The 25,533-nt window shown below is 33.9% G+C and overlaps 1 protein-coding gene across 1 annotated transcript in view; it reads left to right on the forward strand.

Annotated features, from left to right (window-relative positions):
• Window positions 1-25,533, forward strand: part of COG5 (component of oligomeric golgi complex 5) — a 273,232-nt gene that overhangs the window by 155,529 nt on the left and 92,170 nt on the right. The window contains exons 8-10 of the mRNA XM_045565445.1: window positions 524-689; window positions 9,803-9,915; window positions 10,125-10,202. Coding sequence (XP_045421401.1) covers window positions 524-689; window positions 9,803-9,915; window positions 10,125-10,202 — 357 coding nt within the window. The remainder of the gene's footprint in view (window positions 1-523; window positions 690-9,802; window positions 9,916-10,124; window positions 10,203-25,533) is intronic.

Raw genomic sequence — 25,533 nt, forward strand, 5'->3', positions numbered from 1 at the left:
AGAAGTCTATTTTTTTTAAAAACAGGTTCTCAGTCTGTTGCCCAGGCTACTGTGCAGCAGTGCGATCATAGATCACTGCGGCCTCAAACTTCTGGGCCCAAGCGGGTAGCTAGGACTGCAGGCGCATGCCACCATGCCCGGCTAATTAGAAGTCATTTATTTGTTCTCTAAACAAATGTACAATTGTTGTCGGTTCCAGCATGACTCTCTTTATAGGGATTGGTGGTAAATTTTAAATACACTCTGATGTTACACAACAGACTTCCAAACTTATTATCCTTTAAATGAGGACAAAAATGGAAAGGGGGAGAAATAACATACATAATATTTAACTTTGTCTTTTATGAAATAAATAATGACTAAAAATAATCTTCATTCCAAATTGTCTTTGTTCTTGTCTTTGATAATTTAAAAATATGGCAGTAACTGCTCAAGTACCACTTAAAGTCATATGTTTATATTGGTTTCGTTGGTTTTCCTATTTATATCTGTTTCTACCTCACCTTTTTTTTTTTTTTTAAAGAATCCTACTCAAGTCGGAACAGCTCTTCAGGTTTTCCATAATCTTGGAATTCTGAAGGATACTATTATCAGTGTTGTGGATGGATATCGTGTTACTTTAGAGGAAAATATCAAGAATGCGTTAGACATCAAAGTTTTGACTCAGCCTTCCCAGTCAGCTGTGAGAGGTATGGATATAGTTTATATTTAGCTTTTTTATTTATTTATAACTGAGAAGTCCTTTGAATAGTATATGAAACACTCGTGTTTCAAAGCAATCTAATGACTCATTTTTAGTAGACAGAAAATGAGAGAAGAAATTATGTTTTAGAATTTATTTATAGCTTTTATGCCTAATCAGTGAGTTGAACTGGCCAATCGGTATATTCAGAACTTCTAGATAAAGATCTATAAACTGTGGCATCATTTAGTTGAGAGGAAACAGATGCCAAAAAAAAAAAAAAAGGAAAGGAATATATTTTTCCTCTAAAATCCTTATCCTCACATGTACTTCTTACTGAGAGAGAAAATGTTTTTTTAAGGAATGCCATCTCTACTTTAGCTTTCTGGACTTTTCCTTACTTTTCTGGTACTCAGGAGCAGTAATGGCTAACTGTGCAGACAGAAACTGATAAAACCTTTGGAAACGTGACAGCTATAGCGAAGTCTAAAGAAAACTACCAAAGGAGAGTACATTGAAGGTGGAGAAGGGTAGCCCTGCATTAGCAGTCTGTAACCCTTTTCCTGCCAAGACTTAATCTGATGATGATATTTACATATATAGCACATTTCTCCATAGAAGATAGAAAAGACCACATACTATGTGCACCTGTCACCTACTCGCTGCAACTCCATGTCTTCATTTCCCCCCTTATAATCATTCTTCTCTCCTTTTAGTATGGATGAACTATGCTTTCTATATTTGCATTAGATCCCAATCCCAAGGTATTGCTTCAGCAGATAACTTCTCTCCACCACATTGCCAATGTTTCTGTCTTTGCATCTCTTTCCTATCACATACAATTGTATTATTGTATCTTCTTCTGTTTAAAAACAATCAAATCTATCTTGACTTCATTTCTTTCCTTAGCTCTACTATCCCATTTTATTTCTTCATTCTACAGAAAAAATCCCCAAAGTGTTATCTTAGTGTTTCTGATTTTTCTTTTCCCATTTTTCCATTGAAGGTACTCTAATCATCAAAGCGTTGTCCTAAAGAATAAATGAAATAACCCATGAGGAATTTATAACAGTTCCTGATAAATGACTAACATTAAAAAATATTGCAGCCATTTATTGTTATTTTTACATTTGCTATATAAATTTTACCTTAAGTAACACTGAATATATATGTAACTCATAAATAAATTGCACTAGATAAAAAGAGAAAAAAAAATCTTAGGTCTTAAAGAGATTTTTAAAGGTTAGCCCTATCCTCTGAACAGGTCTGTATTAAGACTATTCCAGAAGGAAATCTTTGAAAAGAAATTGCCAAAGGAGATTTTACTCTCAGCTTTTCTCAGCAATTATTCTCAGAAAGTTTGATCTAATGTTTAAATTTCCAGGAGCAATTTAATCTCATTCCCTCTTGTGTTGTCAAGAATAGGAAAAAAAATGAAAGTAATTATTCACCTGCTGTCAATCCTAATGTACGCTTCTTTTGTTGAAAGAATAAAGAATTTTAAAGCTGCCTTATTATTGTCTGTTGAGGAGTGGATACCATGATTTAATGTAGAAACCTTAAGCATCAATTCTTTATAATTTTCTTTAAAAGAATAATCACTGATATTTTTATTTTTTTAGTGTTACATAGGCAGCATTAATATTAATTTTCTGATCTTGTTGGTTATATTTAGGATATATAGGAAAATGTCTTTGTTGTTGAAAATATACATTAAAGTATTCATGGGTGATGAGGCATCATGTCACTAACTTATTTGCAAATGATTCAGTGAAAAACATTTTTATGGCCGGGCGCGGTGGCTCACGCCTGTAATCTTAGCACTCTGGGAGGCCGAGGCGGGTGGATCGCTCGAGGTCAGGAGTTCGAGACCAGCCTGAGTGAGACCCTGTCTCTACTAAAAAAACAGAAATAAATTATCTGGACAACTAAAAGTATATATAGAAAAAATTAGCCGGGCATGGTGGCGCATGCCTGTAGTCCCAGCTAATCGGGAGGCTGAGGCAGGAGGATCGCTTGAGCCCAGAAATTTGAGGTTGCTGTGAGCTGGGCTGATGCCATGGCACTCACTCTAGCCCGGGCAACAAAGTGAGACTCTGTCTCAAAAAAAAAAAAAAAAGAAAAGAAAAACATTTTTATAATGCAAATTTTTTTATAAGTTTAAAATTATTTCAAAATTATAAAAATATGTAACATAACACAATTTTAAAGGGAAAAATGTTACCTTGCATGTATAACAAAGCCTTTAATTCAATAAGATAAACAACTCAACTGACAAAATGGATAAAGAATATGGCCAAGCATAGTGGCTCACACCTATACTCTCAGCACTTTGGAAGGCTGAGGTGGGAGGATCATTTGTGGTCAGGAGTTTGAGGTCAACCTGGGTAACATAGTGAGATGCCCCCCTCTCTAAAAAAATTAAATAGTTAGCCAGGCATGGTGGCATGCACCTGTAGTCTTAGCTACTCAGGAGGCTGAGGCAGGAGGATGGCTTGAGCCCAGGAGTTTTAGGCTGCAGTAAGCTATGATGGAGCCACTGCACTGCAGCCTGGGTGACAGAATGAAACCCTGTCTCTTTAAATAAATAAATAAATAAAAATGAATAGTTCACAGAAGAACACATCTAATAAACATGTGAAAAGATGTTCAGCTTCTTTTTAGAGGATGAGCTACTTAATAGGGAAATACAGATTAAACAAAATACTCTTTCTCAGTCATCAGATTAGCAAAATCTAAGACAGAACTAAGTGTTAGATGAGAGCAGAAGTTCTTATACACCATCATAGGAAAAGAAAATGGTTCCATTACTTTACTCAATTTTATTAATTTGATCTCTAAGGTTAAAACTCTGTATACCTTAAGACCTTAAAATTTCTCTTGTAAGAATATGCCCTAGAGAAATTCTGGCACATACGTTTAAGAATTTTTATTGCATTATTGCTTTTGTTTTGTTTGCTTTTAGAGACAGTGTCTCTAAACGGCATAAATGGAATTTTAAGATATATGCATTTTTAAAAATATTTTTAATATAAAATAAAACTCAGATATAGAAAACATAAGTGAAACAGGTAGCTTAATGAGTTATTACCAGGTGAATAGCACCTAGGTAAACTTTGCAAACCATTCCAGAAACCTCTTTTGTGTGTTCTATACCAATCACAACCCCACCTCTGCCGTATGTGCCCATTATCCATTAACCATTATTAATCACCTCCTGTGTGTTTAGGAATTTTATCACCCAGATGTGCAAACTTAAGCACTACAGTTTGGCCTTGCCTGTTTTAGACGTATACTTTTTAAAATGAAAAGTGTTTTACTTTAGTCAAACAGAATATTTGGAAATTTATGTGAAATTGAAGGGCTTAATGAATTTCAAATTAATACTTCTTCACAAGACATATTATTAGGTCATAAAAGGTAAATTCAAAAATAATGAATAAAAGATTACAGAAAGCATTAAGAAATTAAAGCCATTCTTTACATTTCAATTTTAGACAGTTTTGGCTCTCTACTACTAAAGGTTGGAATTAGGCACAATTAAACTTCTCCCTACTTTTTCTGCCCTCATTTGCCTATTGTTAGTTATTTTGAATGATCAGTACTTTTTATATTTTCTTCCTTTTATTTTTAAATGATTTGATTCTCACCTCTGGTCCTTTTAATATGTCTTCTTTGTTTCTGTATTCATCTCTCCCTTGCTGGAGTGTCATAATACAATTGATTTCTCAAAAATGTTTCATGGATTTTGTGCTCTCTAAGTTCTTGCATAGTTGATGGTGTCTTTTGCCTTTATGCTTAAATAATTTGGCAAGATATAAATTCTTTTTTTTTTTTTTTTTTTTTTTTTTTTGAGACAGAGTCTCACTTTGTTGCCCAGGCTAGAGTGAGTGCCGTGGCATCAGCCTAGCTCACAGCAACCTCAGACTCCTGGGCTTAAGCGATCCTACTGCCTCAGCCTCCCGAGTAGCTGGGACTACAGGCATGAGCCACCATGCCCGGCTAATTTTTTTGTATATATATTTTTAGTTGGCCAGATAATTTCTTTCTATTTTTGGTAGAGACGGGGTCTCACTCTTGCTCAGGCTGGTCTCGAACTCCTGACCTCGAGCAATCCACCCGCCTCGGCCTCCCAGAGCTAGGATTACAGGCGTGAGCCACCGCGCCCGGCCATAAATTCTTATTTATACTTTCTTTTCCTTAATATTTGGTTAGCTTGCCCAATAAATAACATTTCTCTTCCCCACTGAATTTGAAAACAATTGAGACACAGATGTGGGAGACAAAAAGATGTTAATTAAAATGTTTTATTATTGATAAAAGAAAATTAGACAGAAGGGCATAGGTTAGATCTGTAACCAAATGAGTTTTGTATCACCTCAAAATTAAACTTGCCAATTCATCCTGCCCCACTATATTGAAATACTGGTAAAGTGCAAGTCAGAATGCACATTTTATACATATAAAACTGCAACTAGAGGGAAAGGAAGGGACTGAGTCAGTTATGCTCAGTTTCTTATTCAAATTCACTGGTCAGGTAATTTGCTCCTCTTTAGATGAGGAGGGAAAGGTAGAGAAAGAAGGCAAAAGTGTTACCTTAGCTGAAGACCCTCCATATGGAAGATGAGGCTAGGGAAATGGAGAGTCCCATCCAATATCAGACATTGCGCTATTGACTGCTGGGTTTTAGTGTTATTTTAGAGAAGTCTGAGGCTAATCAGATTTTTATCCCCTACATAGCTAATTTACTTTTTCTTGGATGTCCAAATGGTTCTTTCTTTATCTCTGAAATTTAGTAACTTCTTTAGGGTATATCTCAGGGCTGAATTCTCTGTATCAATTTTTTTTTTCCTGAGTTCAAGTATGTTTCCTTTTTATAGAAAAGTTTTCCTCCATTGTATATTGAGTATTTTTCTGTTCCATTTGTTCTTTTCCGGAACTTTATGCATATATCAGATCATCTTTGTTTTCTATGTCTAGTATCTTCTTGAGCTTGGTGCCAGGCAGAATGAGGGTAGGGGTGTCACTGATGTGGAAGTCTGATTTTCTTACTGTCTGCTCAGGGTTTTTTTTACTTTTCTGTGGCCCTGGGAATTGTCTCATCCTCATATTCGAGTTGTGGGATATTACTGGTGATAATGTTGGAGATGTGTATTTGCTTTTGGTTTCCTATGGGGGGAAGTGAAGCCAGCTTGCTTCTGTGCTGTCATTTTGGAACTGGAAGTCCCTCTTCTCCATGATTATTTTTATATCTTTGTACTTTACTTTATCTTGTATGATTTCTTCTTGCCTATTTCCCTTGTTTTACTGTGTTTTCACCCTAGTTCGTTATAATATTTTGTTGTCTCTAATATGGTCTAAATGTCTATAAATTTTTCTCATGAAGATGTTCCTAATAATTACTTTGAGACAGAGGAAAACTGAGTAACCTGTTGTTTATTTGGCGACCTGTGTTTATCATTGCTTTTTAGCTTATGTTCCTTTCCTACTCTTCCCTACCCCCTTTTCCAATATCTACATTAAGTCCATCCTTGCTTCATTTCTGATTATTAATCATTGTTAAAAAGTATTGGCTATTCATTATTGAATAGTGTGGGAATGACTGTGGAGAGAGACCTGGGCAGTCTACAGTTTAATTTCGGTTTGTTGTGTAGAAAAACCATTCACTAGTTTGTTATTTCCTTTTACCTTCTTGGTGCATCTCTCCTCAAATTTTGAACCATTCAGGAGCTTAGTGTGATTCCCAGTAAAGCTATTTAAGCCATTTCTATGTTGAATCCTAACATTATCAGCTTTTTCTTCCTCTTTTATCTCACTTTGCCTCTAAGAGTTACCCCAAGCTCGAGGGCTAATTCTTAAACAATCTAAATATCATTTCATTATGGTTTCTTCTCCAGATTTCCTTTTTGTTATTCTGCACTGTTGAACATTCCCTGACCCATCCAGGTCTGTAGATCTCAGCTCTAATCAAAGAATCACTGGCAGGCATGTCCAATTTCTTACAATTGATTTTAAGAGCAATTTGTTTCTTGCTAATGATCTAAGGTATCAGCTATCTGGTTCCTTCCTCATTTTGATTTATCTACCATATTTGGCATGCCTGCTTCATTATCTCAAGTTTGAAATTTTATCTGATTCCTTGTTTCTTTGAAGTTGACATTTTTCTCTACCTTTTGTTTATTTTTATTTTCACTGGCTTTCAAGGGAAAAGAAAAGGAAATTTATTTTACTCTACCAATCATTAACTAGAAATCACTTTCAAGTATTATTTCTTTGAGGAGCTCCCAGTGTCTTTTATCACTTTAATAAAACTTAGTTTATGACACTGTTTATTTTGTTTCTTGAGTCTATTAAAGCTAACTGATAATTGCATCTGTTTTTATGTTTTAATTATTCCTCTTCCCCTTCTTTTATACAGCAGTTCTGTGTTCAGTCAATTAATTATTTCTATCTTGCTTTTTATAGCTTCAACAATATATATTTTGCTTGTGAGGATAAAAGTCTTTATGTACTGTAAGAAAGAAAAATCAGGATTCTAAAACTAGTTGAACCAATGATTGTGATCTCCTCTCTCTATGTCTCAGTTTCTCCAAAGTAATTACAAATAGATAATAATACTTTGTATTTCTCCTTCTATTTACTTTAAGAGAAAGTAATTGTTTAATGAGTCCCGTAATTATTTATAATAAAACAAAGCCATATACATTCCAGGATTTTGATTAATATTTTCTATTTTTCATAAAGACACTATATACCCTTTCCTCACTGCTATTAGTTTATTATTTATATAACATACGAGACAACCACAGATTTACAATATTATCTCTCTATTCCCTGTATGTTTTTCCTTAATAGTCTTTGCACAACACTGCAAATAATTTAAAAAATTAACTGGATCCTGATTTCAAATAGGAATTATTCATATTTAAAGCCAACATCTTTCTTCTAGTTTCTCCTCTTTTATTGGTTTCCACAATTATCAGACTAAAAAAAACAATAGCATCTATTTGCTAAAGGTATGTGTAATTCTTTTCTAAACTTAGAATTGTTGAAAAACTAGAGTGAGGGAGCTTACACACACAGAAAAAACTCTGGTTTTCTTGATCTTGTCTTCTTTAAAAGCAGATACACAGACAAACCACGGGTTAGTTCTTCTACTGCCTGGTTTTTAACCTTAGTTTGGGCTGGAATTTATGCCTTTGAATTTGGGATTACAGTTTCTTTTTTTATGTTGGAACATTTTAAACCCGTACAAATAGCTTCTTGTGTGTTACATATAAGAACATTGTTAGACATTCTCGCTCTCAAGAAATTTAGCATTGATACATTAATATTATTTAATATGCAATTCAATTCAGAATTTTCAATTTTTCTCTAAAATGTTCCTTATAATTGTCTCCCCCCGCCCCCCCGCAACTAGAACCAATCAGGGATCATGCTTTTCTGTTGGTTATCTTGTCTCTTTATTCTCCTTTAATCAAAAACAGCCCCATAATTTTTTGTATGTTTTTTTTAATGGCATTAACATATTTGGAGAACCCTATAATCTCGATTTGTCTGGATTTATCTGATTGTTTCTTCAAGATGAGATTCAGGGTAAACATACTGGTATTAAGCTGATATTGTATATTTCCCATTACATCATGTCAGGAAATGACAAAATTATGTCAGTTTGTCCTATTGTTGCTGATGCTAAATGAGATTACTTCATTAAAGTGATATATGGTAGACTGCCCTTGTAAAAGTACTCTCTTTTCTTTGTAATTAGTAATTTTTGGTGCATACTTTGAGACCATGTGAATATCTTGTTCCCCAGAACATTTAACCTAGTATTTTGGTATTCATTGATAATCTATCCTTCACTATTGCACTAGTAGTTGCAAAATGGTGATTTTTTTTTTCCCCCTAATTCTGTCATTCTTTCTGCATTTAGTAACTGGCATTCTTTGGTAGAGAGCAGTTCCCATCCTTTTTAAACATTTTGAGTTTTCTGTGAACTCATACATTATTTTTTTAATCATTGTTTTATAATTTATCACTATTAGTATTATTTTGGATGACCAAATTTCCCCAAATTTGTTCTGTGGAAGCCCCCTCCAGTCAATTCAAATATGACAGATCTTCATTTGTCTCTGAACAAATCTCCTTTTTGTCCTTGAACACTTCTTTGCTCAGTGGCACAGTATATAAAGATTCACCTTGCATTTTTCACTGCTCCAGATATGGAATCACTGTTTTCTCCCTTGAGTCCTGGTTTGTTTTTTTTAATTGGGGAATAGTGCTTAAAAATCAAAATTTGGATACTAGATATGCTTATTACTATTGAGGGGTCATTGTCTCTCTGCCCTTTCAGTGGACTGAGTTGGGAGATACCTCTAATCCCCATTACATATCTGTATCTTTATTCTGTTTACAGTAAGAACCTTCATTTGCTGTACTATAAAATATATCTAGTTTCAGTATTACTACATCAACAACATTCAGCAACAACTCTATTAAGTAAAGTTCAATATTTCTTTGTAATTCTTTTTGTCCATAAAATATATATTACTTAAATCAGGGTTCTATGATTAAAAATTCCTTGAATTGTTTTCCTCCTGTGTGGTTTTGTTATCAGTTTGATGTACAGTTAATCCATTTGTTTCTGTATTTGTTTGTATTCAGTTTTGGAGTTTGTTTTGTTTTCAGAAAAAATGGGCAACACATAAGCATATACACAACACATAAGCATATACCCCCACACCCAGGAAGGGTAAAATGGAAATTGATGAAAATGGTTTCCTACAAAGGGTGTCAGGATGGTGGGAAACAGAGCCAAACTCACTTCTATCCCTGTACCTTTCACCTTGTTTCATTTTCCACTACCCTCACACCCCTTGTGGGAAACCATTTTCATCAATTTCTATTTTAACCTTACTGGTATTTGGGTGTGTATGTGTGTGGTTTCCCTTTCTTTCTTAAACACAAAATGTTAAAATTCTTTTTTATATCACTCATAAGAAATTATTTCTTAAAGAAAGAACTTCTCATTTTTAGCTTTTGTATGCCTTTCAAAATAACATACATTTTGTTGTGTTTGGCAAATTTTATTTTTCATGTTTCTTTGTCTCTCACAACCAGGGGGTCCTGGACGATCTACCATGCCAACCCCAGGAAATACTGCAGCATTTCGTGCTTCCCTCTGGACCAATATGGAGAAACTTATGGATCTTATTTGTTCTGTTTGTGGACAGGTAAATATTTTAAGGAGTACAAAGAACATTAATTATGGATTAACTCCTGGTTATTCCAAATTGTATGACCTTGGGAAGGTCTTTAAAATCTCTGAGCATTCGGAATACATCTGTTAGCTGATTATAATGTGGGTAAGGGCTACAGCATAATGCCATTTCCCTTCCCCTGCATTTCCTAGTGCCTAAGCTTTATATTTGTTTTATTTTAGGTACAACATCTACAAAAAGTATTAGCCAAAAAGAGAGATCCTGTTTCTCACATTTGTTTCATTGAAGAAATACTTAAGGTATGTTTAAAGGAAAATATTTTTATATCCTTTTTGTAGAAGGCAGGATGATATGAACCAGCATCATTTGTGTTACTACCTTGTAGAATAACTACATGTCAAATGGCAATAGAAAAGTGTATTTCTTGACAACTATAAATCTTTCTTGAAATATAAGTGTAATCATGTTTGTTTATGGAGTAGATGCTAGCAGTGATACTGTTATAGACTAATTTCTGAAATGCATATGCTAATTTTTCATTTTCTGTTGTATAAATGATAGCTTGTAAATGTTTTTAGAAGTTCTGCTAGAAAATAAGATGAAAATTTTTGGTAAGTAATAAATTTCAATAGTGGTCATTATAATATGTTCACCGACTACTGCTTTTTTCCATAAAGCATTTTGCTGTATTCATTTTCCATATTCTGAGATCTCCCTCCTGTGATCCACCAATCTGCTAGCCTCATAGGCCATAAGAAAAAAAAATTCTTTAAGTTTCCAGTATCATGGTATAGTTTTCTTTGTAAGCTCATAATTTTAAATGTTTTATATATTGTGTTGAGAGCCTCCAAGACCACCCCCTAAGTTTGGTGATTTATTAGGAGGATTTCTAGGATCCAGGATATAGTTGTACACATAGCTATGATCTATGCCAGTGAAAGGATATGAATCAAAATCAGCAAAGGAAGAAGAGGTCCACGGGGCAAGATCCAGACTCTAGCCCAGGCAACAGAGCAAGACCTTGCCTCAAAAAAACAGACTCTTAGTTTTCAATTTGGTATTGCCATATCTGCCTTTGTATTTGCTAAGATATTTGATTTTAGATGACAGAGAGAACTGTATATATTAGTATTCAAAGTCTAATCTTAGGAATGTTCAAGAGGAGAAAAGAAATCCTCCATGGTAGTTGTTTCTATAATGATCTATTAGTTCAGAAGGTTTTGCAGTAGATGTCTATCATGTTATGAAGAATATGTCAGAGTATAAAGAGGGCATAAGTGGGTTCAGTATAAAATAAAATTGGACCGATTGTATCAGGTATAACAAATCTTAGGGATATTTTTGTTTAAATGTAGAGCCTTTGAAAGCTGTTCTTTAATTGAGACAACTAATTCTGCTTTTGCTTTAATAAATGCCCTGGCTGGCTTGCAAAATTAGCCTATTTTCAGTTCATATGATAATTTGGAAAGACATGCTTATCAATTCATATTATTATGGCATTTTAATGTTGAATATTATTTTCTGTTGCTACATTGTATCTTCTATAGTGTACATGAATAATGGATAAAGTGTTTATTTTTAAATGAGAATTTTGGGCTCCTTAGACATTAGAAGTTCAATTTTGGCATCTTTTAAAACCAGTTAAGAATTCTTGTATCACTATATAATCATCAATACTGTATAACACTTTGCTTGAAAGTGAGTGTAGCAAATTATTGACAAATTATTCAGGATCCACACAGTGGAAAACAGGTTGTATGTTCTCATCTGCAGAATTAAGCCAGTTTAGCTGTGCGGGGGAGTGTAGATATGATACTTTCATTTTCTAAGCCAGCAATTTTTATCATCGAAGAGAATCTTGGAATCATGTGTGTAGGATGCATTAAGCTAAATTTGGGATGTGTTCAACATTTTCAGTAGCTATAGTACTAATGAGAACTCTAAGTATGTAAAAGAATGTGGTGGGGGTTTTTTTTGCCCTTTTAGACTTATCAAATGATTTGATAATAGCATAAAGACTCAGAAAAATTTTAGCATACCCAAATTTGAAATCTTTTTAATATTAGAAGAAAAATATTCAACTCATTTATCTGTGGCATCTGAATTTGATTAAAAAATTAAATAGGGATAAGCCAGTTGGATTCCTAAATCAGATATTATTAGTAAATACTCTTATCTGTAAAGGTTAGAGGATTTCTGCTTTTACTTGTATGGGGACCAAATATTCTTAAGGGCTCTGTCACTACAGTATAAACAAATTCTAGATAAATTAGAAAAACATTGTTTTTAATGCACTGTCAAGCTTGTAAAAAGTAAGAGAATCTTTGAGGGGCATACATATACAGATACATAGACATATAGAGATAAAATAGTTGAAACTGTAGTGAGGATTTGTGAGCTATAAATGAATGCACAAGATACTGTTGCCCTGAGGTCAAATATCTATGTTAGTGATTGGATGAGCACTCTAGGTTTTGGGGTTGTGGCAAGATGGAAGAATGGAAAGTACTGGAAAGTCTTGCTTTAAACTGAGACCCAGGCAGAGGTTAGCATGCTCGTCCGTTGGTAACAACACCTCACTCCCCCAAGGAACAAATGCAGATCCTCTGTAGAGGAAAATGTTTCTTGTAGCCATCAGAATTCTTCATATATTGAGGTCAGACAAATAAGAGCTCACAATGAAAAATCACCCATCTCTTCAAGAAATGAGTGGCTGTGATTGAGAGTCAGCAGAAAAAATAAAAACAATGTAAAACAGCTTTTAGGCTCCTAAGGGACTTCTCAAGGATGCTATGGATTTCAGATATTAGAATTATCTGATAATCTAAAATATCTAAATGTGAAATATTTTTTAAAATATAATAAAAAATGAGAAACAAGTAACTTAAAAAATTTCTAGGTAGATCTAAAACTGAACCAAATAGAACATTTGGAAATAAAAATAAAATTGTTGAAATTAAAAAATCAGCAGATACGTTAAACAGAAGATTATATGAGCTAAAGAGAGAATTTGAGCCTTGGCAAATAGAATTGATAAAATTATCCAGAATGCTGCATAAGGACTAAGGTGTGGAAAATATGAAAGAGAAATTTTAAAATTATGGTGGATCCAATGAGATTTTAATATAAGGATAATTGGAAAAGGAAAGCCAGGAACTATAAAAGAAAACCTATATGATCCTCTCAATATATGCAGGAAAAGCATTTGATAGAATCCAACATCTGTTATTGATAAAAATTCTCAGCAAATTAGGAATATAGAGGAAGCCATCTCAGGTAAAATCATACATAAATGGTGAAAACAGAATGATTCTACCCCCAAATCAGGGAAAAGACAAGGATTTCTTTTTGCTGTCACTACTTCTATTCAACGTTATTCTAGCTAGTGGCATTAGCAAGAAAAAGAAACAAAAGACTTCCAGTTTAGAAAGAAAGAAGTAAAATTGTCTTTCTTTATAGGTGACATTATTGTGTATGTAGAAAATCCAATGGAATCTACAAAAAAAGCTACAAAAAGGGATTTTTTTTCAAGATTAAAGAATATAGTCAATATATAACAGTCACCTGTACTTCTGTATATTAGTAATGTGCAATTTGGAGAGAGATATATATGTACAGTTAGGCAAAATAAAAATTAGTTGTACTTCTATATTTTAGCAATGTGCAGTTCATTGTTCAGGAATTGAACAATATTAAAAATCCTAATTTTGATAACTATGCTATGGTTATGTGGGAGAATGTCTTTATTCCTATGAGATCACTTAATTATTTAGTGGTACAGAGCCATGATGTGTGCAGCTTACTCTCAAATGATTCAGAGAGAGAGAGAGAGAGGAAATGAGAATGTTAAAGTAAATGTGGCTCAATGTTAACAAGTGGCAAATCTAAGTGTGCAAATAGTGAATGGGTTTTCTTTGGGCTATTCTTGCAACTTTAAGATTCTATTAAAAGTGAAGTTTAAAAAAAATAAGAGGACACTAAGAAAAAATTTATGCCAACTAATTTTAAAACACAGGTAGAAATGGACACATTTTTAGAAAAATATAACTTTCCAAAACTGTTCAAGAAGACTTAGAAGCCATCCACAGTCCTGTAATCTTTAAAGAAATTTAATCTGTAAAGTCTACCTATCAAGAAACCAGTAGGCCTAGATAGTTTTTCAAGGAAGTTCCACCCAAAATTCAAGGAACAGATCATTCCATTTTTGTAGAGCTGCAGTCCCAAACCCCTGGGCTGCAGGCCAGTACCAGTCTATGGCCTGTTAGGAACCAGGCTGCACAGCAGGAGGTGAGCGGTGGGCAAGTGAGTGAAGCTTCATCTGTATTTACAGCTGCTCCCCATCACTTGCCATCCTCCCCACCCCTGGTCTGTGGAAAAATTGTCTTCCATGAAACCAGTCGCTAGTGCCAAAATGGTTGGGGACCGCTATTAGAGAAGAAGAACCCTTCCAGCCTGACTCATTCTATGAGACTAGTATGACCTTTATACCAAGGCCAATTAAGAATTATAAGAAAGGAAAATTATAGTCCAATCATGCTCAGGAATATATATAGAAAAATGTTAAAGCATTGCCACAAGTCCAGTAGTATGTAAAAATAATGTAACTATTTCAGTAGATCCAGAAGGAATATTTGACAGAATTCATCATAATAAAAAGTTCTAGCAAAATGAGGTACAGACCTTCCTTGAATTGATAAAGAATATCTAACAAAAACCTTTAGCAATTATCATTCTTAATGACGAAATGTACAAAAGCATTACCTCTACAGTCAGAAGAAATGTCAGAGTTCCCATATTCCTACTTCTTTTCAACATTATATTGCAGGACTGACCCAGCATAGTAAAAGGACAAGAAATAATAGAGTTCCAATATATTTTTAAAATTTATTTTTAGTTTAGAAAAAAATTTTAATTGACACATAATAATTGTACCTATTTGTAGGATACATAACTGCTATTCTGATACGTATAATATACTGTGATCAGTATAGAATACCAGAACTTACTCCTCCTATCTAGCTGTAATTTTGTATCCATTAACTAACCTCTCTTCCTATCCTCCTCATTGCCCCCACCCTTCTTAGCTTCTAGTAACCACCGTTCTACCCTCTACTTCTATGATATCAACGTTTGTAGCTTCTGCTTATGAGTGAGATCATGTAGTATTTATTTTTCTGTTCCCGGCTTATCTTACTTAACATAATGTCCTCCAGGCTCATCTATGTTGAATGACAGGATTTCATTCTTTTTTTATGGCTTAATAGTATTCCATGGTGTATATATACCACATTTTCTTCATCCATTCATCTGGATACTTGAGTTGATTCCATATCTTTGCTATCATGAATAGTGCTGCAGTAAATATTAGAGTGCAAATATCTCTTTTACGTACTGATTTCCTTTCCTTTAGATATATACCCAGTAGTAGGATTGTTGGAGTTTTCAAAATACTTGTAAACCGTGCATTCTCAATAGGGGTAATATTGATCCCAAGAGGGAGAAAATAGTTCTGGTTTTTATTTTGGGGTGAGGAAAGGCTGCAAAGAATCTTAGACATTACAATGGTTTGTGACCTCAAAGCTCAACACTACCCTACAAAATCTTCTTAGTATGTGACACATTGACTGCCACACTAGGGAAAAAGAAGTTTCTCTGGGGCCACAATGTTTTATTATGAAAATAGAATAAAAACTTCAAAAACAAAATGATTCTTTCTAATTTAATGAAAGATTTATTATTTTTTATTGTTTTCTGTGCGTGAGTTATATGCAACTTGAAAAATAGTTCACGTGACTCAAGGTAAAGAGATGTGTGAGTTATATATGCTTCATGAAGCCCCGGGCACAAAACTAGCATGAGTTAAATACAACTCACATGGCACTTAATGTGTTAATTTCTCTTGCTAGGGAGAAACTAAATTTTATTTAATTTAAGGGTAAGCCTATGCAATAGCGAGACCCATCTCTACAAAAAATTTAAGAAATAAAATTAGCTAGATGTGGTGGCATGTGTCCGTAGTCCCAGGTACTCAGGAGGCTGAGGCAGGAGGATCATTTGAGCCCAGGAGTTGGAGGCTGCAGTGAGCTATGATGATGCCACTGCACTCTAGCCTGGGCAACAGAGTGAGACTCTATTTCAAAAAAAAAGTCTAATTATAGTGTGTGTGTGTTTTATATATATATATATAAAACTATATATATAAAAAACTATGTATAACTATATAATATTAAATATATATAATGTACTATATTACATCAGTATATAAGTATAGCTGTTTAATTTTTTTCCTTGGGAGGGTGATAATAAAAACAAGAGGTTGAGACACACTGCAATAAGCTATATGGAAAGGATTTTAAACAGTGATATCTAGGGAAGAGTGTGGGCTGAGGCATTTGAGTTTGAAATACCCTATGTATTTCAGTATTAATTTTTTACATCAAAAATTTATTGTTTTGTTTAGAATTAATATTTAGAGTATCTCTATTACTTCTCTAAAAAAATTAAAAAGAAAAAAGGAAGCATAATATTTATCCTTTCATCCAGAGAGAATCTCTGTTAGCATTTTGTAAAAAGTCTTTCTACTTAGCTGTATACATTTTAATCAGTCCTGTCTGTTCTACCTTGAAATTGTATTTGAAGTCAGACTACTTTTCACTGTCTCCCACTACCACCTTAGTCTAAGCTCCCATTTTTTCTTTTTTTTAAATTTAATTTACATGTCAGCGAGCTGCTTTATAAGCTCCCATTTTTTAAAACAAATGTAGATTGTACCATAAATATTGTTCTTTTCTCTCTGAACAAAATACTTATAAAAGCCAACATTTTGATTTTAACTGAAATTCTTTTGGTTGTATAGGGTTTCTCATTTTGCTCTGTGGTATTCATCTTAAAGTCCCTGTTGAATTTCTGTATCTTACTTCTTTATAATCAGACAGCTAAATGTTTCCCCCCGAAGGCTGTTTTTCAGTGAAGAGAATTTTTCCTTTGTCTTATATTTGCTCTGTCAAGATCCCTTTGCTTTGAATCCAGAAAATGATAAAGAACTAATTTAAAATTTATATCTAGCTGGTTTCTTTCAAGTCTGCAGGCTTCCTTATTCACAACATGATCTCCACAGAGATCTCTGGCATAGACCTTTTGCTAAGTCTTGTACACTCTCTCTTCTTTTGATCTTAATTTATCTCCCTCTGCTTCTCTGTGATCTCTCAATAAGCACATTGATTTAGAATCACTTTATCAAGGACTAAAAATTCATATTCTGTCTCAAAGGTGGAGGTAGATTGTATCTTCTTTTTTCTCAGACTTATCCCTCTGCTTTTGTTTTTGATTTTACATCTTCCCGTCTCTGTTTTCTCCAGTATCAACCTCTTTCTACCTCCTTCCTTTCTGTGGTCTGCCATCAAAAAACAAAAAACCTAAGTCCTTTATTTTGCTTTACGAACTTTTACTTCACACCCAGGTTTCAGTAGCTACCTTGCATCTCTACTTTCCTGCTTCTCTTTTGCCCCAAACCTCTTGAAATCAAGCTTTCACTCTACTGAAACAGTTCTTGCTCAAGTCACTAACGACCCAGCTACCATATCCTTCTGCCCACTTCTTAGACCCTGTTTTGACTTTACTTTTCAGAGTGTAATTGACCACTTTTGTCTAGATCTTGCTCTTAAGCAAGAAATTTATATCGACTGACTTAGATCATCTCCACTCGGGTGCCCCACAGGTTTTAGAAGCATAAGTCTAAATGATTTATCTTTTTTTGCCCACCTGCTGCTCCTTCTGAAGTTCCATTTTGGTTGAGCAATCTCCACCCCCTCCTAGTCCTTCACCCTGTTTTGACTTCACTCTTCAGAGTGTAATTGACCACTTCTGTCTTAATTCTGTCCTCCCTCAGAAAATCCCACTCTTCAGAATTTCTTCACTGATTCCTCTTCCACCTACCCTTCATTTTTAAATATTTTATTTATAAAATTTCAAACACATACCAAAGTGTAGAACCCAAGTATATAGGACAGCGAATCCCCATGTACCTTGTCCAGCTTCAGTAATTGCTAACTTGTGGCCAATTTCTTTTTTATAAATATCTCCACTCCTCTCTCTCCATTCTGAATTATTTCTTCCACTGACTTTTAAGTGATGTCATTCTCCTAGGTCCCATATTCAATATTATTTTCTTCTCATGTGATATATGGTAAAGCTTATATGTGCTAATGGTTTCCATCACCTCCAAATGCTGATAATGGCTAAATCTATTTCTTTAACCTAGATCTTGCTCTTAAGCAAGAGATTTATATCCACCGGCTTAGATCATCTCCACTTGAGTGCCTCACAGGTTTTAGAAGCATAAGTCTAAATGAGTTATCTTTCTTTGCCCACTTGCTGCTCCTTCTGAAGTTCCATTTTGGTTGAGCAATCTCCATCCTCCTAGTCCTTCATAAATGTATCTACTTGCTTTAGTTGCATTAGTTTTCCTGCTGCTGACTCTTTACTTGTCTACTGCTATAGTCCTAGAAAAGTCCCTTTCACTTGGACTTTTTTTGGTAAATTCATAACTGATCTTGTTGCATGCAGGCTTACCACAACTCCACACATTATTCATCTTCCACATTGCTATGAGAGTGATTTTCGTAAAGCCCAAGCTTGATTATGGTATTCTCTCATTCAAGCCCTCAGATGGCTCACTATTACCTATCTATAGATGAATTAAGACATACCTTGAGCTGACCCTTATCTTATTTTCTATTCTTACCTCCTCCCTCTCTCTTGCATACTCACTTTTTATTCAGAGGATAGAAAACACTTCTTTACATCTCTGTGTACTGTTCATCTCTGTCTGGAATGCTCTCTGCTCATCTCCTTTGCCCATTTGTGTGGTGAATTCCATTCTTCCTTTAAGATCTAGGCTAAGAGATCCTGATTATTCACAACAAAGTAAATAACTGTGAAAATGTTATTATCCCTGTTGTTTCCATGAGGAAATAAAGAGCTCAGAAAGATGAAGTCACCTTCCCAAGGTCACAGTGCCAATAAATGGCAGACCTTGGATTTAAGTCAAGGTTATTTGGCTTCAAAGCCCAAACCCTTTTCACTACTCCCATCGCAAGAACGTTAGCTTGAAAGTTTGGACCTTATTCTATGTGCAGCAAGAAGCTATGAAATATACTTGAGCAGGGAAATCTGTGATCAGTTAGTTCTGCGTTATAAAAAGAGAAACTAAAGAATATATGCTTTGAAAGCCATTCTGCTTAAGTTACTCTAAGTTTCTCTATATACATTTAATTATGTCGAAATCAATGACTAAAGCAAAGTCAAAGGGCAAGGTAGAATTCTAAGTAATAGATTCATCTAAACATAAATGTTTTCATATTCTTGTATATTTTTTTCTATTTATATGTATATTATGTATATTATTTTAGTTTTATTATCAGCTTATATTGGTCTCAGCCAAATGCCCAAATTTTGTTATTTCTTAGAATTATAGTGTTGTTTCTATTTATAATCATGAAACAAGGCCAGGAAGTTACTTTAAATTTCAAATGTGGGAGTCTCTCCGAACCCATGCTTGTTCTGGGACTGCCCTCCCCCCCAAAAAGAAAATTGCAAACGTTTCCCTGAATTGATCTGATAACATGATTCTGTTGAACTTAATGAAAGTAAGACAGTGTTGAGTGTAGATTATAAATAGATTGATGTAAAATATCTTTCCAGTTGAAATTTATTGAATTATTATAATCTAGTTGAATTAATTTTCTTTGAAAATATTTAGGAGCAAATATGTAACAAGCTAACTTGAAACATTGAGTAAAATGATTTATATATATTTTCATATTTTATGCAGAAAATTATATAATGTAGTTTTGACAATAAAATTTTGATAATTCTGTGATAAAGTTAGCATAGTTTACCTCTTTATGTTTTGGCAGAATATATAATAAATATATATGTGTGTACATATTATAGGTATATCATATGCATATATACATATCATGTACATATACATACACATAGATATAGAGAATCTTTGTTTTAACATACTATCCTATCCCCAAATCTGCTCTTTGGTCATCATCCCCTGTACTTTTCCCATTTTTCCGAGTCTACTTCATCTCTTTTTTTCTCTCTAAGGACTTTCCCATCCTTTCATGTTCCAACAACTATGTGTCCTCCTTTGTATGCATCTTTGGTATCTAACTCTAGCTCTTAGTTTAGACTATGATAATTCCTTGGGATTTACTGACTGATTGATTGATTGATTTAATAATTGTATTAGGGTGCTCCAGAGAAACAAAACCAGTAGGAGATATTTTATATATATTATGTATAGGGAATTGGCTAATGAGATTGTGGAGGCAAGTCCCAAGATCTGTAGTTGGCAAGCTGGAGAGCCAGTGGTGTAGTCCCAATCCAAAGACCTACAGGATCAACACTCAAAAAAAGCTGATGTTTTAGTTCAAATCCAAAGAGAGGAAAACAACTGATGTCCCAGGTCAAAGGCAGTCAGGCAGAAAGAATTCTGTCTTACTCGGCCTTTTTATTCTATGAAGGCCTTCAACTGATTGGATAAGGCCCAGCCAAATTAGGGAGGACAACCTGTTTTACTCGGTCTGCTGATATAATTGTTAATCTCATCCAGAAACACCTTCACAGACACACCCAGAATAATGTTTGACCACATACGCGGGCAACCCATAGCCCAGTCATGTTGACACACAAAATTAACCATCACAATAATATTTATCTAGGTAATGCTATGTACCAGTAGTTAGAAAATGATAAAGAAGACAAATTAGTTATTTTGATTATAAATTAGAAATGATGTTAGCAATGTTGGTAAACATATTAATATACATAGTACTTACTATATCAGGTACTATTTTAAGTACTTTGTAAGAATGAACTCATTTGTGATGGCATGTGCCTGTAGTCCCACCTACTCAGGAGGCTGAGGCAAGAGGATCACTTGAGCCCAGGAGTTCAAGGTTACAGTGAATTGTTAGGAGGCCACTGCACTCCAGCCTGGGTGACAGAGAGAGACCCTGTCTCAAAAAAAAAAAAAAAATTATTCAGTTTTTATTACAAATTTATGAGATGAATTTCCATTTTACAGATGAGCAAACTGAAGCATGGAGAAATTAAGTACCTTATCCAAAGTCACACAGCTAGTAAGTGATAGAGTCAGCATTCTAATCTAGTATTCTGGCTTCAGAGTTCCTCTTCTTAACCACTACACTATTCCTTTAATTAAACAGGAAAATACCATTATGGTGGGGAATATGGAATACCATGTCTATAAAAGAGTGCACCTAACCTAGGAGAAATAAGATGAAGAGGCACCTAAACTGAACTCTGAAGAAAGTGCAAGTTTTAAAACTGATAACTGAAAAAGACAATAAAAGAGCTTTCAAGAACCTAAAAGAATTTGAGTGTGGTTAGACCTTTGACCTCAGTGGTGTGTAACAAGAGAAGGAGACTGGGATAATGAGGTCATAAAGGGCTTTTTATATTATGTTAAGGGGGAATAATAAATGTATCACAGAGACCTTGGATCAAACCCCAGTTCTATTTTCTGTATAATTCTGAGCAAGTCACCTTATATCTTTGAGCTTTTGTTATGTTACACTAAAAGGGGACTAAGAATGCCTGCCTTCTAAGATTGTTCCAGATTAATAAATATTTATTGTGTGCCTTTTATGTCTGTCCCACTCTAGATAAAAAAGACAAAATGAGGCCTGTGCTCTCATGGAGCTTACATTCTATTGGTTGCTGTGAGGTTTAAATGAGATAACATGTAGCAGTGCTTGTTACATAGTGGACATTCAGAAGATGTCAATTTCTCAGCCAAGGTTCATATATATTCTAGAGTATGGACAATTTGGGTTCTTCTCTGATTAATTTAAAAGTGCATAACTCATATCCTTGAAGTTTTGAGTGATTCATCACTAAGAAGGAAGATTATCTGGGACCCCACGTTTTCTTTCAAAAGGATATGTTTAAGATTTAGAATTTTCTTCTTTTCTTTGGGAATTCTCAAAAGTCTTGAAGAATTTCTGTTATTTATAAAAATCTATTTCAGTAAATCTATGGGGTTACAAAGATGACATGCCTCAAAATAATTTACCGTTAATTATAGGAATAGATAGGACACATCCAAAAGAAATACAGGAAAATGCCATACAAACTGTGATAATAGTTTGTACAGAGTTTGGTGATGTGCACAGCATTGAATAGTCACTTATACTTGGAAAAACAAGGGTATATTTAATGTAGATTTGTTTATTCTCAGAAATGAGCAGTTACAAATATTTTTAAAAAGTGATATTATAATGATATTAGAATCGATAAGTTATACAGTTATCACTCTCTTAATAAATTGTGCCTGTATTGATTATTCTGTTGCCTTCCCAATTGTTAGCTGGTATTCTCAGTCTATATTAAATTATGATAATATACCAATAGTGTAAAGTGGTGGTTACTTACGTTTAATCTAAAGACTTGCCCTGTATAGCTAGTACTTATTTAAGAAATATAGTTATATTACAGTATGTTCATGTCTTTTTGTTGATTTTTATTTAATTTATAAATTAATTAAGATTTTAAATGCTGTGAGATTCTTAATAGTATTCTCAGAAGATATACTTTCGTTTTTGCCTTTGAAAGTGAGAAATATGAGGTCATATGAGATTAAAACTGGGGGGAAAAATCATAAATGTAACCTTTGATACAATTAAAATCAGAATATATAGCACTCAAACCACTAGGGAAGATGAAAGCAAATAAAAGTAATCTACAGAACAAACGCAAAAAACAAAAGGAACAAAGAGAGGATAAAATGAGATGATAAAAGCAAGAGCAACCTATTAAACAAATTTGGGTTATAATTTCTTATTGAATGACAAACTGTGTTTAAAAATAGAATTAAAACATATGTTATTTTAAGAGTCACATTAAAAAGCAAACATACAGTAAAAATAAGTGTACTGACTAACATTTCTCAAATGAAAGTGACAGTATTAATTTTAGATAAGCAAGATAAATAATGGTGTATAGAATAGTCACACAAACTTTCTTTTACTAGATTTGAGATTGAAAATGACATAGATAATTCTCAGGAAATATATAATTAACTCAAGAAGTAGAATACCTGAATAAAATAATATTTAAAATTTTTCAGTTATCAAAAAGTTATCTTAAAAATATTTGTTGTTTTAACTTGGGGAACTCTGTAAGAGTTTTGGGGGGGAATATTTCAGGCTATGATAATTGTCTCAAAATATATATTATATTAAAATAATTTTTTAATTTAAGGGGAAGTAAATAATTCATTTATAACCCTACTTCCAAAATAGACAACTGTATACTTGGACATATATGTGCATACACTCAAAAGGGAAAATTTGGGTAAATCTTGTTTAGAAATATAAATAACAAAAATTCTCAGATGTGAAAACAAATTGATTTCAGTAGTGTGTTAAAATAATTATCTGAATTATCTATCTAAACAAGTAGGATTTATCTGAGTAACATAAGGATCATTTAATATTAGGAAATCTAGTAAATAAATATCCCAGTGTCTCCAATGAGGAAATCTACATAATCATTTATCTCAGTCCATAAAAGGCAATACATAAACTAAATACCCAGTTTTTTTATGTTTTAAAATTCATAGAAACTAGGCATAAAATCCCCCTTTTTTATTGTGGTAAAAAACACTTCATAAAATTTACCATCCTAACCATTTATAAGTGTACAGTTATAATAGTGTTAATTATATGCATCTTGTACAATAAATCTCTAAAACTTTTTCATTTTGGAAAACTAAATCTGTACCCATTGAACAACTCCCCGTTTCCTCCTTCCCCAGTTCCTGGCAACTACCATTCTCCTCTCTGCTTCTAAGAGTTTGACTACTATAGATACTTTATGTAAATGGAATCATGCGTACTTGTCTTTTTGTGACTGGCTTATTTCACTTACCATAATGTCCTCAAGGTTCATCCATGTTGTAGCATATGACAGATTACCTTCTTTTTTAAGGCTGAATAGTATTCCATTGTATGTCCAATCACGTGCTGCATAATGACATTTCAGTCTATGATAGACTGCATATATGACGGTGGTCACATAGATGTTTTATTTTTATTGTACCTTTTCTATGTGTAGATATGTTTAAGCACACAAATACTTTTGTGTTGCAGTTGCCTGCAATATTCATTGGAGTCACATGCTGTATAGGTTGTAGCCTAGGAGCATAGGCTACACCATAAAGCCTACGTGTGTAGTAGGCTATCCCATCTAGGTTTGTATAAGTACACTCTTTGATGTTTGCATAATGACGAAATCGCCTAATGACACATTTCTCAGAATGTTTCCCCATCATTAAGCAATGCATGACTGTATATACCACATTTTCTTTATCCATTCATTCTTCGACAGATGTTTAAGGTGTTTCCACCTCTTGCAGTGATGCTGCAGTGAGCATAGGTGTATAAATAAATCTTCAAGATCCTGCTTTCAGTTCTTTTAGGTGTATACCCAAATGTAGGTTTGCTGGATCATATGGTAATTTCTATTTTTAAATTTTTTGAGGAACCTCTCTAAAGTTTCTATAGTGGCTGCACCTTTTTATATTCCCACTAACAGTGCGCAAGTGTTCTATTTCCTCCATATGCTCGTCAGCACTTATTATTTTCTGGTTTTTGATAGTAGCCATCCTGATGGGTATGAGTTGGTATCTCATAATGTGGTTTTGATTTGCATTTCTTTGATGATTAGTGATGTTGAGCATCGTTTCATGTGCTCGTTGGCCATTCATATATTTGCTTTGAAGAAGTGTCTATTCAAGTCCTTTGCCTATTTTTTTATCATGTTATTTGTTTATTTTTGAGTTGTAAGAGTTCTTCATATATTCTGAATATTAACTCTTTATCAGATATGTGGTTAGTAAATATTTTCTCCCATTCTGTAGGTTGCCTTTTTGCTCTGTTGGTTGTTTCCTTTGCTGTGCAGAAGTTTTGAAGTTTGTTATAATCTGATTCGTCAATTTTTGTTTTTGTTGCCTGTGCTTTTGATGTCATAAACAAGAATTATTGACAAATTCATTGTCATGGAGCTTTTCCTGTATGTTTTCTTCTGGGAATTATAATTTCAGTTCTTTAATCCATTTTGAGTTATTTTTTATACATGATATGTAAGGTAAGGGGTCAACTTCATTGTTTTACATGCGTATGTATATCCAGTTTTCCCAGCAGCATTTATTGAAGAAACTGTCCTTTAATCATTGTGTAGCCTTGACACCATTGTTGAAGATTGTATGACCATATACTTGAGGGTTTGTTTCTGGATTCTTTATTCTCTTCCATTGGTCCATGTGTCTATCTTTATGCTGCTACCATACTTTTCGATTACTGAAGCTTTATATAATAATAATTTTTTAGAGATGGGATCTCACTGTGTTGCCCAGGCTGGTTTTGAACTCCTGGGCTCAAGTGATCTTCCTGCCTCAGCCTCCTGAGTATCTGGGACTATAGGCACATGCCATGGTGCCCAGCTCTGTAATATGCTTGGAAGTCAGGAAGTGTGAAGCCTCTAGCTTTGTTTTTCTTTCTCAAGAAAGATATCTGAGGTCCCTTGAGATTC

The sequence above is a fragment of the Lemur catta genome, chromosome 11 (assembly GCF_020740605.2).
Source record: "Lemur catta isolate mLemCat1 chromosome 11, mLemCat1.pri, whole genome shotgun sequence".
NCBI lineage: Eukaryota > Metazoa > Chordata > Mammalia > Primates > Lemuridae > Lemur > Lemur catta.